Genomic DNA, 12,500 nt, shown 5'->3' with positions numbered 1-12,500 from the left:
TATACTCACAAGAAACTGAATAGCTTTGTCTTTGACCTTTTTTTTTTTACTTACAACTATACCTAATATATAAAGGGGTGGAAAAGTGACTATTACCTGCAGGGCAAACATTAGCTAACCAGAAGGCAATAACAATGTAAACAAAAAACACCTGCTTAAAAGATCTAATACAAATGTCCCTGAGGAATGTAAGGTGGGAGTACTGTAATTACCTAACGTTACATTATTATTTTCCATAACAATTTAGCCCCCTCCACAATATTAACCCGACGTTAAAACAGAACTAGCTATTTATTGATTAGCAATTGCCGAAACATGTAACATTAGCTTAATGCTAAAAAGCCAGGTTACTATCACATTCTGTAACAGACAAATAATTTCATGTAGGCTAACGTTACCTACCTGCTACCTCTGTCTTTTCTCGTTTCTACTCCTCTTTTTTTCTTCCCTGGGCACCTGACAGTTTTGGCCGTTTTGACATCTTGTGTTGATTTTTTGATGTGGTGACGTCCAAAAAGAGTCATGATACGGGAAGGGAGGGGGCGCACCGTGCGGGGGGAGGGGGCGTAATGTTGTAACAAATAATATTTCTATTAAATAGGCTTTACTTTGCATTTGTATTAACGTGGGATTATTTTTTGTATTTAGAAATAATAGTACCAACTTTTTTTTTTTTTTTTTTTCCTCCAACATTTGTGGCACTGGCGTGGCGCCCCCTGATGGACGGCGCCCTTAGCATTTGCCTATACGGCCTATGCCACGGGCCGGCCCTGCATAAGGACCTATTGAATTTGTAACGTTTTATTATTATTATTATTATAGAGCTGAGATAAAAAAGGGACACGCGGTAGAAAATGGATGGATGTTTTAGTTATTGTGTGACTGTCCAAACATTACGAACTACACCAAAAAAACCATCTATTTATTGTTATTTATTGTTATTAATCTTTGTTATCCACAGACCAGAGTTTTCATCTGATCGGAACTGTTCGAATCCTGATTTTTTTTTTTTTTTTTAAATATCCCAGATTACCCAGATTTCCCGGTTTTCCGGGACATTTTCCCCCTTGAAAATGAATAGGCCTTTTTTCAAATGTGCATAATTCCCACATTTGTCAACCGATTCGAAGCGTTCCAACATCCACACACTCCACTCACCTTGGACAATCAAACTACAAAAAAATTCCAGGATTTCCCTGAATTTGCCGTTTTCCAAAGCCCTATTTTCACCTCTTGTTCTAAAGTTATCACAATCCACATTTTCCAACCAATTCCATCCATTCCGCCTTCAAAACATTCCTCTTAGTTGGGACAACTAAATGTTTTTATTTTTTTTTACAAATTTCCGTTTTCCCGAAATTCCGAAATACCCATTCTCAAATCTATCTGTTGTTCTAGCAACATTTGTCAACCGATTCCACAAACTCCAACACCAACCTATTCATATCATCGAGGACAATTGTGGTAGTAACAATATTTTCAAAAATTTCAATTTTTTTCAAAAATTCCAGGAAATTTCCATTCAAATGAATGGCCGTATTCATAGTTCTACAATGCCCTAAATTATCAAAATGTTGCGTCGTTTTTTACCCATTTCTGACCTATCCTCCACCACCCACACTACTCTTCCCATACATCAAACACAAAACATGTTTCCCTTTCCCAAAATTCCCGATTTTCCTGGAATTACCAGGGATTTCCACCCAGAGAAAATGAATGGGCATTATACAATCTACTGCATAATTCCCACATTTCTTATCCAATTCGAACCGTTCTAACATCCGCACACTTATCTCACCTTGGAAAATTAAACTACCATTTTCCAAGTTCAAAAAAATTCCAGAAATTCCCAGAATTCACCGTTTTCCAAAGCCCTATTTTCAAGCCTTCCTGGAAAGTTTTCAAGGTCCGCATTTTGTAACCAATTCCATCCATTCCGCCTTCAAAACATTCCTCTTAGTTGGGACAACTAAAGTTTTTGTTTTTTTTCTACAAATTCCCGGTTTTCCCGAAATTCCGAAATACCCATTCTCAAATCTGTCTGTTGTTCTAGCAACATTTGTCAACCGATTCCACAAACTCCAACACCAACCTATTCATATCATCGAGGACAATTGTGGTAGTAACAATATTTTCAAAAATTTCCATTTTTTTCAAAAATTCCAGGAAATTCCCATTCAAATTAATGGCCGTATTCATAGTTCTACAATGCCCTAAATTATCAAAATGTTGCGTCGTTTTTTACCCATTTCCGACCAGTTTCCGCCACCCACACCCTCTTCCCATACATCAAACACAAAACATGTTTCCCTTTCCCAAAATTCCCGATTTTCCTGGAATTACCAGGGATTTCCACCCAGAGAAAATGAATGGGCATTATACAATCTACTGCATAATTCCCACATTTCTTATCCAATTCGAACCGTTCTAACATCCGCACACTTATCTCACCTTGGAAAATTAAACTACCATTTTCCAAGTTCAAAAAAATTCCAGAAATTCCCAGAATTCACCGTTTTCCAAAGCCCTATTTTCAAGCCTTCCTGGAAAGTTTTCACGGTCCGCATTTTGTAACCAATTCCATCCATTCCGCCTTCAAAACATTCCTCTTAGTTGGGACAACTAAAGTTTTTTTTTTTTTTCTACAAATTCCCGGTTTTCCCGAAATTCCAAAATACCCATTCTCAATTCTATCTGTTGTTCTAGCAACATTTTTCAACCGAATCCAAAAACTCCAACACCAACCTATTCATATCATGGAGGACCATTGTGCTAGTATCAATATTTTTTTTTTAAATTAAATTTTTTTCAAAATTTCCAGGAAATTCCCATTCAAATTAATGGCCGTATTCATAGTTCTACAATGCCCTAAATTATCAAAATGTTGCGTCGTTTTTTACCCATTTCCGACCAGTTTCCGCCACCCACACTACTCTTCCCATACATCAAACACAAAACATGTTTCCCTTTCCCAAAATTCCCGATTTTCCTGGAATTACCAGGGATTTCCACCCAGAGAAAATGAATGGGCATTATACAATCTACTGCATAATTCCCACATTTCTTATCCAATTCGAACCGTTCTAACATCCGCACACTTATCTCACCTTGGAAAATTAAACTACCATTTTCCAAGTTCCAAAAAATTCCAGAAATTCCCAGAATTCACCGTTTTCCAAAGCCCTATTTTCAAGCCTTCCTGGAAAGTTTTCACGGTCCGCATTTTGTAACCAATTCCATCCATTCCGCCTTCAATACATTCCTCTTAGTTGGGTCAACTAAAGTTTTTTATTTTTTTTCTACAAATTCCCGGTTTTCCCGAAATTCCAAAATACCCATTCTCAATTCTATCTGTTGTTCTAGCAACATTTTTCAACCGATTCCAAAAACTCCAACACCAACCTATTCATATCATGGAGGACCATTGTGCTAGTATCAATATTTTAAAATTTTTTTAAAAATTTTCAAAATTTCCAGGAAATTCCCATTCAAATTAATGGCCGTATTCATAGTTCTACAATGCCCTAAATTATCAAAATGGTGCGTCGTTTTTTACCCATTTCCGACCAGTTTCCACCACCCACACTACTCTTCCGATACATCTAACGCAAAACATGCTTCCCTTTCGCGGTCTGCATTTTTCAAACAATTCCAACCATTCCACCTTGAAAACATTCCTCTTAGTTGGGACATCAAAAGTTATTAGGGTTTTTTTGTACAAATTCCCAGTTTTCCCGAAATTCCAGATATTCCGAAATACCCATTTTCAATTCAAACTGTTACTACGTCGTCATTTTTTTAACCGATTTCAAAAATTACAACACCGACCCATTCATATCCTCTAGGACAATTGTGCTTGTATCAATATTTTCAAAAATTCCCAGCTTTCCCAAAATCCCCAAATTTCCAGGAAGTTTCCATTCAAATGAATAGACGTATTCATAGTTCTACAATGCCCTAAATTCTCAAAATTTTGCGCCGTTTTTAAACCCGATTCCGACCATTCAACCTTCCACACACACTACTCTTCCCATATATCGAACGGAAAACATGTTTCCCGATTCCGACCATTCAACCTTCCACACACACTACTCTTCCCATATATCGAACGGAAAACATGTTTCCCGGTTCCAAAAATTCCCTGATAATCCGGAATTACCTGGAATTTCCCACCAATGGAAAATGAATGGGCAATATACAAACCTCCCCATATCCAACATTTTTCATCTGATTTGAACCGTTCCACCATCCACACACTCCACTCACCTTGGACATTCAAGCAATTTACTTCCACTTCCACGGTTCAGCGGCTAGCGCACATAGGGCATTCACACGCAATTCCTCCTGGAATTGCAACTTCTAGTTACTGAACAAAGTTCTGTCTCTATTTATTTTATACATTAATACTTTTATTTGTATATTTATGCTTCCTATTATTTTCTCACTCGTCATGTTTTATTTATTATTATCGCCTAATTCTTGTTCATGATTTAACAAGTTGTCCACAAACATTCTCATCCGTTTTATTCCTGGAAAAAAGGGTTGAACTTGTTGAACACGTAAAGTGAACAAATATGAGCGATAGCTTCCAAAACTGAAACAATTCTTATTGTAATTGTTATTATTTAAGACAAATATCATTTAAATGTTGGCATGTTTAATTAAAGTGTAAACACATGATGCATTTTTGTATATTTTTACATGTTCCAAATAAACAATTGCATTAGCATTACCAAAATACATGAATACACAAAAATAAAGAATAAATATATTATAGTGCTATGTTTTGGTCTTATTTTCCCTTGTGTTTTTTATCATTATTATTTTACTTTTTTCTAGTTATGTGACTTGATTGATGTGAAAAGATACAATTTCGATGTGTTACAATATGTTGCAAACATAATAAAAATGTGATATTTAAAGAAAAAATCTATTTGAAATAATTGTGCTTGAACATTTTTTTTGTTGCGTAATATTTCAAAAGTGTATTGTATGACATAAAATAGGAGGACAATACAAAATTAATTAGTACTAGATTATTATTATTTAATTTTGTAATTTTTTCCCCTCTACTTTATTGTAGGTTTTTTACTCAGTTGATATTAAAAAATACAAACTAAAATTAATGTAATATTAAATTAAAACTAAATTAATATGAAGTATTTTACAATTTTAAACAAGAAACAGTACTATTACATTATATACTGTAGTATTAATATTTTCTTTTTTTGTAGTTATTTTACACAGTTGATCTGTAAAGATACAATTGAAATTTAAAATTACTACAAAATTAAATTACAACTCAATCAATATGAATATTTGTTACATTTTAAACAATGAATAGTACTATTAAATTGTATACTGTAGTATTATTGTTTTACTTTTTTGTTGTTATTGTATTCGGTTGGTGGGAAAAGTTAATATTGTGAATTGTTACATTATGTTGTACATAAAAAGATATAAAAAAGAACAAAGTTATTGAAAAAAGTAACTTATTTAATATAAATCTTTTTACAATTTCAAACCTTAGACAGTACTATTACATTATATGTTGTAGTATTATTATTTTTGATGTTTATGTTATTTAAAAAATATTGGGAATTGTGCAATATGTTGTGGACATAATTAAAACTGTAAAAATGAAAAAAAGGACAATGTTAAAAAAAAAAATAGATTAAAATAAATATTTTTACAAATTCAAACATTAAACTGTAGAATTACATTATACAGTATTTCAAAATGATACTGTATAAGATACAATAGTAAACAATTACAAACTTATATTGATGTATATATATGTGTGTATATATATATATATATATATATATATATATATATATATATATATATATATATATATATATATATATATATATATATATATATATATATACACACACATATATATATACACACACACACACACACACATATATATATATATATATATATATATATATATATATATATATATATATATATATATATATATATATATATATATATATATATATATATATATATATATATATATATATATATATGTGTGTGTGTGTGTGTGTGTGTGTGTGTGTGTGTGTGTGTGTATATATATATGTTAGTATATATATATATGTGTGTATATATATATGTGTGTGTATATATATGTGTGTGTGTGTATATATATATATATATATATATATATATATATATATATATATATATATATATATATATATATATATATATGCGACTTGTCCAGGGTGTACCCCGCCTTCCGCCCAATTGTAGCTGAGATAGGCTCCAGCGCCCCCCGCGACCCCGAAGGGAATAAGCGGTAGAAAATGGATGGATGGATATATACATATATATATATATATACATATATATATATATATATATATATATATATATATATATATATATATATATATATATATATATATACTCACATATATATGTGTATATACACATACACATATACATATGCATATATATATATATATATATATATATATATATATATACACTCACATATATATGTGTATATACACATACACATATACATGTGCATATATATATATATACATATATACTCACATATATGTGTATATACACGTACACATATACATGTGCATATAAATATATAGATATATATATATATATATATACATACAAAAGTATATATGTGTATATGTTTGTACATACATATATATATATATATATATATATACATATATATATAATTTATTTACACATATATATTTATATAGAGATATAGGTATGTATATATTTTTGTATATATGTATGTATGTATGTGTATATATATAGATATATATGTATGTATGTCTGTGTATATATATATAGATATATGTATATATTTATGTATGTATATGTCTATATATTTATATATATATATATATATATACATACACATATACATAAATATATACATATATATATATATATATACACAGACATACATATATTTCTATATGTGTAAATAAATATATATATACACATATATACTTTTGTATATATATATATATATATATATATATATACTTATATGATACTGTGCTAATTTTTCCACATTTAAACATCCAGATTATTACAATAAAAAAATGTAAATGTATGTTTTGTTTTAAATTTCAGGATTTGCATTTTTTTTTTAAACGTTTTAATTGTCTTTCTTCCCTTTTAATTTCCTTTCAAATATTTTACTTTTGCGAAACATGGTGATCCTTCAATGATTAATTGTAAAACAAACAACAACAAAAAAACATGAACTCTTTGAATTCTTTCCTTTGATTTCACATTTTCTCACACAGTGAAAAGAAATAAATGCTTAATGAAGTCCAGAGTTTAAATATTGTCATTTTGTCGCCAGTGCAAAGCCTGGAGAGTGACACCTCCGCTCCCCCACATGTGCGGCTCACTAGCGCCCACCGCAGGCTGCCTCAGCACACTGCATGCTGGCCATTCATGACCCTTGTGTCTCTCTCCCATCATGCGCCATTCCCTCTCTCGGCCCCTCTCTCTCTCTCTCTCCTCCGTCTGCTCGTCCCGCTCCAGAGTTTCCTCAGCAGAAGGTTGAAAGGTTCCATCAAGCGGGCCAAGAGTCAGCCCAAACTGGACCGAACCAGCAGCTTCCGTCACATGATCCTCCCTCGCTTCCGCAGTGCCGACCAGGACAGGTTAGTGCCTACTTTCTACCCATTTATATATAATACAGAAGGCACGCTTTGGAGTAGTCCGTGTACAGCTCATATAGAAGCCAGAAAGTCCACACACTGCCTGAATATTGTGTTGCTTCTAGGGACTAGCAGCTACACAACAGCTAAGCACACAATAGCACACAAGCTAAACATACGTAATAAAACATCCCATTTGTCAATATAAACAAGTATCAAATATTTACAAACACATACAAAATGTCCAAGGTAGTATTAGAAAGTATCCAGTAACAAATGTGTCCGCATCATTCCACCTACTGCATCATGAACTTACTTTGATAAATTAATGTGGCCATTAGGTGTTGCCAAATAAAACAATTACCACTCCACTTCAACGTAAGTCCTGTATTTTAGTCAAGTCATTTACAAAAGGTAAACATGCTAGTCTTAAAGGCTACTCGGAGCTAGCAGCTACACAACAGCTAAGCACAAAATAGCACACAAGCGAGACGTACGTAGTAAAACATCACATTTGTCAATAAAGTATCAAATATTTATAAACACATACTAAATCTCTAAGGTAGTAATTAGAAAGCATCCAGTAACAAACGTGTTCGCATCATTCAACTTGTTGCATCATGAGCTTACTTTAAAATATTATTGTGGCCACTAGGTGTTGCGAAATAAAACAATTACCACTCCACTTCAACTTAAGTCCTGTATTTTAGTCAAGTCATTTACAAAAGGCAAAAGGCTACTCCTCCTCCTCTTTATCATTCTCCTTTCCTTCCTCCTTTTCTTCCTCTTTTCCTTCCTTCTTTTCCTTCTCCTCCTCTTCCTCTTTCTTCTTGTTCTCCTTCTTTTCCTCCTTCTTTTGTTCCTCCTTTTCCTCCTTGCATTCTTACTTTTCTTCCTCTTTCTTTTCTTTATCCTCATCTTCCTCTTTTGTTCTCTCTTTTTCTTCTTCCTTCTCCTTTTTACCCTCCTTTTTCTTGTGGTCCTCCTCCTCCTCCTGTATCCTTCTCCTTTTCTTAATTTTTCTTCCTCTTTTCCGTCCTCCTTTTCTTTCTCCCTCTTTCTCCTCCTCCTCTTCATTTTCTTGTTCCCTTTCTTCCTCTTCCTCATCTTTATCCTCCTCATCCTCTTTCTTCTTGTCATCCTCCTTTTCCTCCTTTTTTATTCCTCTTTTTCCTCCTTGCATTCTTCCTTTTCATCCTCTTCCTTTTCTTCCTCTTTTCCTTCCTCTTTTTCTTTCTCCTCTTCCTCCTCCTCTTCCTCGTTCTTCTTGTCCTCCTCCTCCTCATTTTCTTCTTCCTTTTCTTCCTCCTCCTCAACTGTATCCCACTTTTCCTCCTTCTTTTCCTCCTTGCATTTGTCCTCCTCCCTTTCTTCCTCCTCCTCATCTTCCACTTTACCCCCTTTCTTCTTCCTTCTCCTCTTTATTCTCCCCTTTCTTCTTATCCTACTCTTCCTCTTTATCCTTCTCCTTTTCTTCCTCCTTTTCTTCTTCCTTCTCCTCTTCATCCTGCTCTTCCTCTTTCTTATTGTCCTCCTCCTCCTTTACTTCCTCCTCCTCATCTATATCCTCCTTCCTTCTTGTCCTCCTTCTTTTCTTTCTCCTTTTCCTCCTTGCATTCTTCTTTCTTTTCTTCCTCTTCTTCAACTTTATCCTACTTTTCCTCCTTCTTTTCCTCCTTGCATTCTTCCTCTTTTCCCCCCCTTTCTTCTTCCTTCTCCTCTTTATTCTCCTCTTTCTTCTTATCCTCCTCTTCCTCCTTTTTTTCCTCCTCCTCCTCATCTGTATCCTCCTCTTTCTTCTTGTCCTCCTTCTTTTCTTCCTCCTTTTCCTCCTTGCATCCTTCTTCTTCCTTTTTGTCCTCCTCCTCATCTTCCTCTTTTTCCCCCTACTTTTCTTCTTCCTTCTCCTCTTTATCCTCCTCTTTCTTCTGGTCCTTCTCCTCCTTATCCTTCTCATTTTCTTCTTCCTTTTCTTCCTCCTCCTCAACTGTATCCCACTTTTGCTCCTTCTTTTCCTCCTTGCATTTGTCCTCTTCCCTTTCTTCCTCCTCCTCATCTTCCACTCCCCCCCCCCTTTCTTCTTCCTTCTCCTCTTTATTCTCCCCTTTCTTCTTATCCTACTCTTCCTCTTTATCCTTCTCCTTTTCTTCCTCCTTTTCTTCTTCCTTCTCCTCTTCATCCTGCTCTTCCTCTTTCTTATTGTCCTCCTCCTCCTTTACTTCCTCCTCCTCATCTATATCCTCCTTCCTTCTTGTCCTCCTTCTTTTCTTTCTCCTTTTCCTCCTTGCACTCTTCTTCTTCCTTTTCTTCCCCTTCTTCAACTTTATCCTACTTTTCCTCCTTCTTTTCCTCCTTGCATTCTTCCTCTTCCCCCCCCCTTTCTTCTTCCTTCTCCTCTTTATTCTCCTCTTTCTTCTTATCCTCTTCTTCCTCCTTTTTTTCCTCCTCCTCCTCATCTGTATCCTCCTCTTTCTTCTTGTCCTCCTTCTTTTCTTCCTCCTTTTCCTCCTTGCATTCTTCTTCTTCCTTTTTGTCCTCCTCCTCATCTTCCTCTTTTTCCCCCTACTTTTCTTCTTCCTTCTCCTCTTTATCCTCCTCTTTCTTCTGGCCCTTCTCCTCCTTATCCTTCTCATTTTCTTCCTTCTTTTCTTTCCTCCTTTTCTTTCTCCTCTTTCTACTCCTCTTACTCTCCGCCTCCTCCCTTTTTATCTTCCTCGTTTTCGTCCTCCTTTTCTTCTTCATCCACGTTATCCTCCTCTTTTTCCTCTTCCTCATCCTTCTGTTCTTCCTCCTCTTTATACTCCTCCTCCTCTTTCTTCTTCTCCTTTTCCTCTTCATTTTCTTCCTCCTCCCCTTCTTTAATTTTTTCTTCCTTTTTATTCCTCCTAATTTTTCCCTCCTCCTTCTCTTCCTCTTTTTCTCCCTCCTTCTCCTCTTCCTCTCTATCCTCACCTTCCTCCTTCTCTCCCCCCGCCTCCCAGGGCGCGCTTGATGCAGAGCTTCAAGGAGTCTCACTCCCACGAGTCCTTGCTGTCCCCCAGCAGCGCGGCGGAGGCGTTGGACCTGACGCTGGACGAGGACGCGGTCATCAAGCCGGTGCACTCCAGCATCCTGGGCCAGGAGTACTGCTTCGAGGTGAGAACGTCTGCGCGGCCTCGCGTCACACGCGCGCGCAGGACGCCGGACGGTGTGGCGGCGTGGGCGCCGCGCCGCTCACTAACGGTGTGGATGCCGCCGGCTGTGACCCCAGGTGACCACGTCATCGGGAACCAAGTGCTTTGCGTGTCGCTCGGCGGCCGAGAGGGACAAATGGATCGAGAACCTGCAGAGAGCCGTCAAGCCCAACAAGGTGAGGGGAGAGAAGGAGGGAAGTGAGTGTGTGTCTCTCTCTCTCCTCGCCGTTTGTTTGTGGTGGATGTCCGCTGCATGTCCTGTCTGTCACGCATCCTCATGTCTCGTCTCTGTGGATCAAGGTCCAACCAACCGGTCAACCTAACGCCATCTTCACAAAGTCACGCTCAAAGTGTTGGCGTTGTTAAGTGACTGATATACTGTATGTCACCTTATGTTACAATTTTCCCTTGTGGGTCATTAAAAATTGTCTAAGTAGCACATGTACAAACCCCAAAACCAGTGAAGTTGGCACGTTGTGTAAATGGTAAATAAAAACAGAATACAATGATTTGCAAATCCTTTTCAACCTATATTCAATTAAATAGACTGCAAAGACAAGATACTTAACGTTCGAACTGGAAAACTTTATTTTTTTTTGCAAATGTTAGCTCATTTGGAATGTGATGCTTGCAACATGTTTCAAAAAAGCTGGCACAAGTGGCAAAAAAGACTGATAACGTCATCAAACACTTATTTGGAACATCCCACAGGTGAACAGGCAAATTGGGAACAGGTGGGTGCCATGATTGGGTATAAAAGCAGCTTCCATGAAATGCTCAGTCATTCACAAACAAGGATGGGGCGAGGGTCAGCACTTTATGAAAAATTGCGTGAGCAAATTGTTTAGGAACAACATTTCTCAATCAGCTATTGCAAAGAATTTAGTGATTTCACCATATACGGTCCGTAATATCATCAAAAGGTTCAGAGAATCTGGAGAAATCACTGCACATAAGCAGCAAGACCGAAAACCAACATTGAATGCCCGTGACCTTCGATCCGTCAGGCGGTACTGCATCAAAAAGCGACATCAGTGTGTAAAGGATATCGCTACATAGGCTCAGTAACACTTCAGAAAACCGCTACATTTGTAAGTGCAAGTTAAAACTCTACTATGCAAAAGGAAAGCCATTTATCAACAACACCCAGAAACGCCGCTGGCTTCGCTGGGCCCGAGCTCATCTAAGATGGACTCATGCAAAGTGGAAAAGTGTTCTGAGGTCTGACGAGTCCACATTTTTCAAATTGTTTTTGGAAATTGTGGACGTCGTGTTCTCCGGACCAAAGTGGAAGAGAACCATTCGGATTGTTATAGGCGCAAAGTTGAAAAGCCAGCATCTATGAAGGTATGGGGGTGTATTAGTGCCCAAGGCATGGGTAACTTACACATCTGTGAAGGCACCATTAATGCTGAAAGGTACATACAGGTTTTGGAGCAACATATGTTGCCATCCAAGCAACGTTATAATGGACGCCCCTGCTTATTTCAGCAAGACAATGCCAAGCCCCATTCTGCACGGGTTACAACAGCGTGGCTTCATTGAAAATGTGTGATTACTTTATGCTGAAAGTAATCCGATTTAAAAAAAAAAAAAAAAAAAAAAAAAATTTAATGTGATGTGACCTTTAGAAAAACGTCTAAAAGTCATTCAA

At 36.2% G+C, this 12,500-nt stretch overlaps 1 protein-coding gene across 10 annotated transcripts in view; it reads left to right on the top strand.

Annotated features, from left to right (window-relative positions):
- Positions 1-12,500, top strand: part of syngap1b (synaptic Ras GTPase activating protein 1b) — a 376,646-nt gene that overhangs the window by 271,158 nt on the left and 92,988 nt on the right. For all 10 annotated transcript variants that reach the window (XM_061983086.2, XM_061983083.2, XM_061983084.2 and 7 more), the window contains 3 exons: positions 7,555-7,676; positions 10,655-10,808; positions 10,924-11,022. In XM_061983086.2, the coding sequence (XP_061839070.1) occupies positions 7,555-7,676; positions 10,655-10,808; positions 10,924-11,022 (375 nt within the window). The remainder of the gene's footprint in view (positions 1-7,554; positions 7,677-10,654; positions 10,809-10,923; positions 11,023-12,500) is intronic.

Source organism: Nerophis lumbriciformis, linkage group LG21 (genome assembly GCF_033978685.3).
Source record: "Nerophis lumbriciformis linkage group LG21, RoL_Nlum_v2.1, whole genome shotgun sequence".
In the NCBI taxonomy this organism is placed as follows: domain Eukaryota; kingdom Metazoa; phylum Chordata; class Actinopteri; order Syngnathiformes; family Syngnathidae; genus Nerophis; species Nerophis lumbriciformis.
Note: the sequence above shows the minus strand (reverse complement) of the source record. Positions and strands in the feature narration are given on the sequence as shown.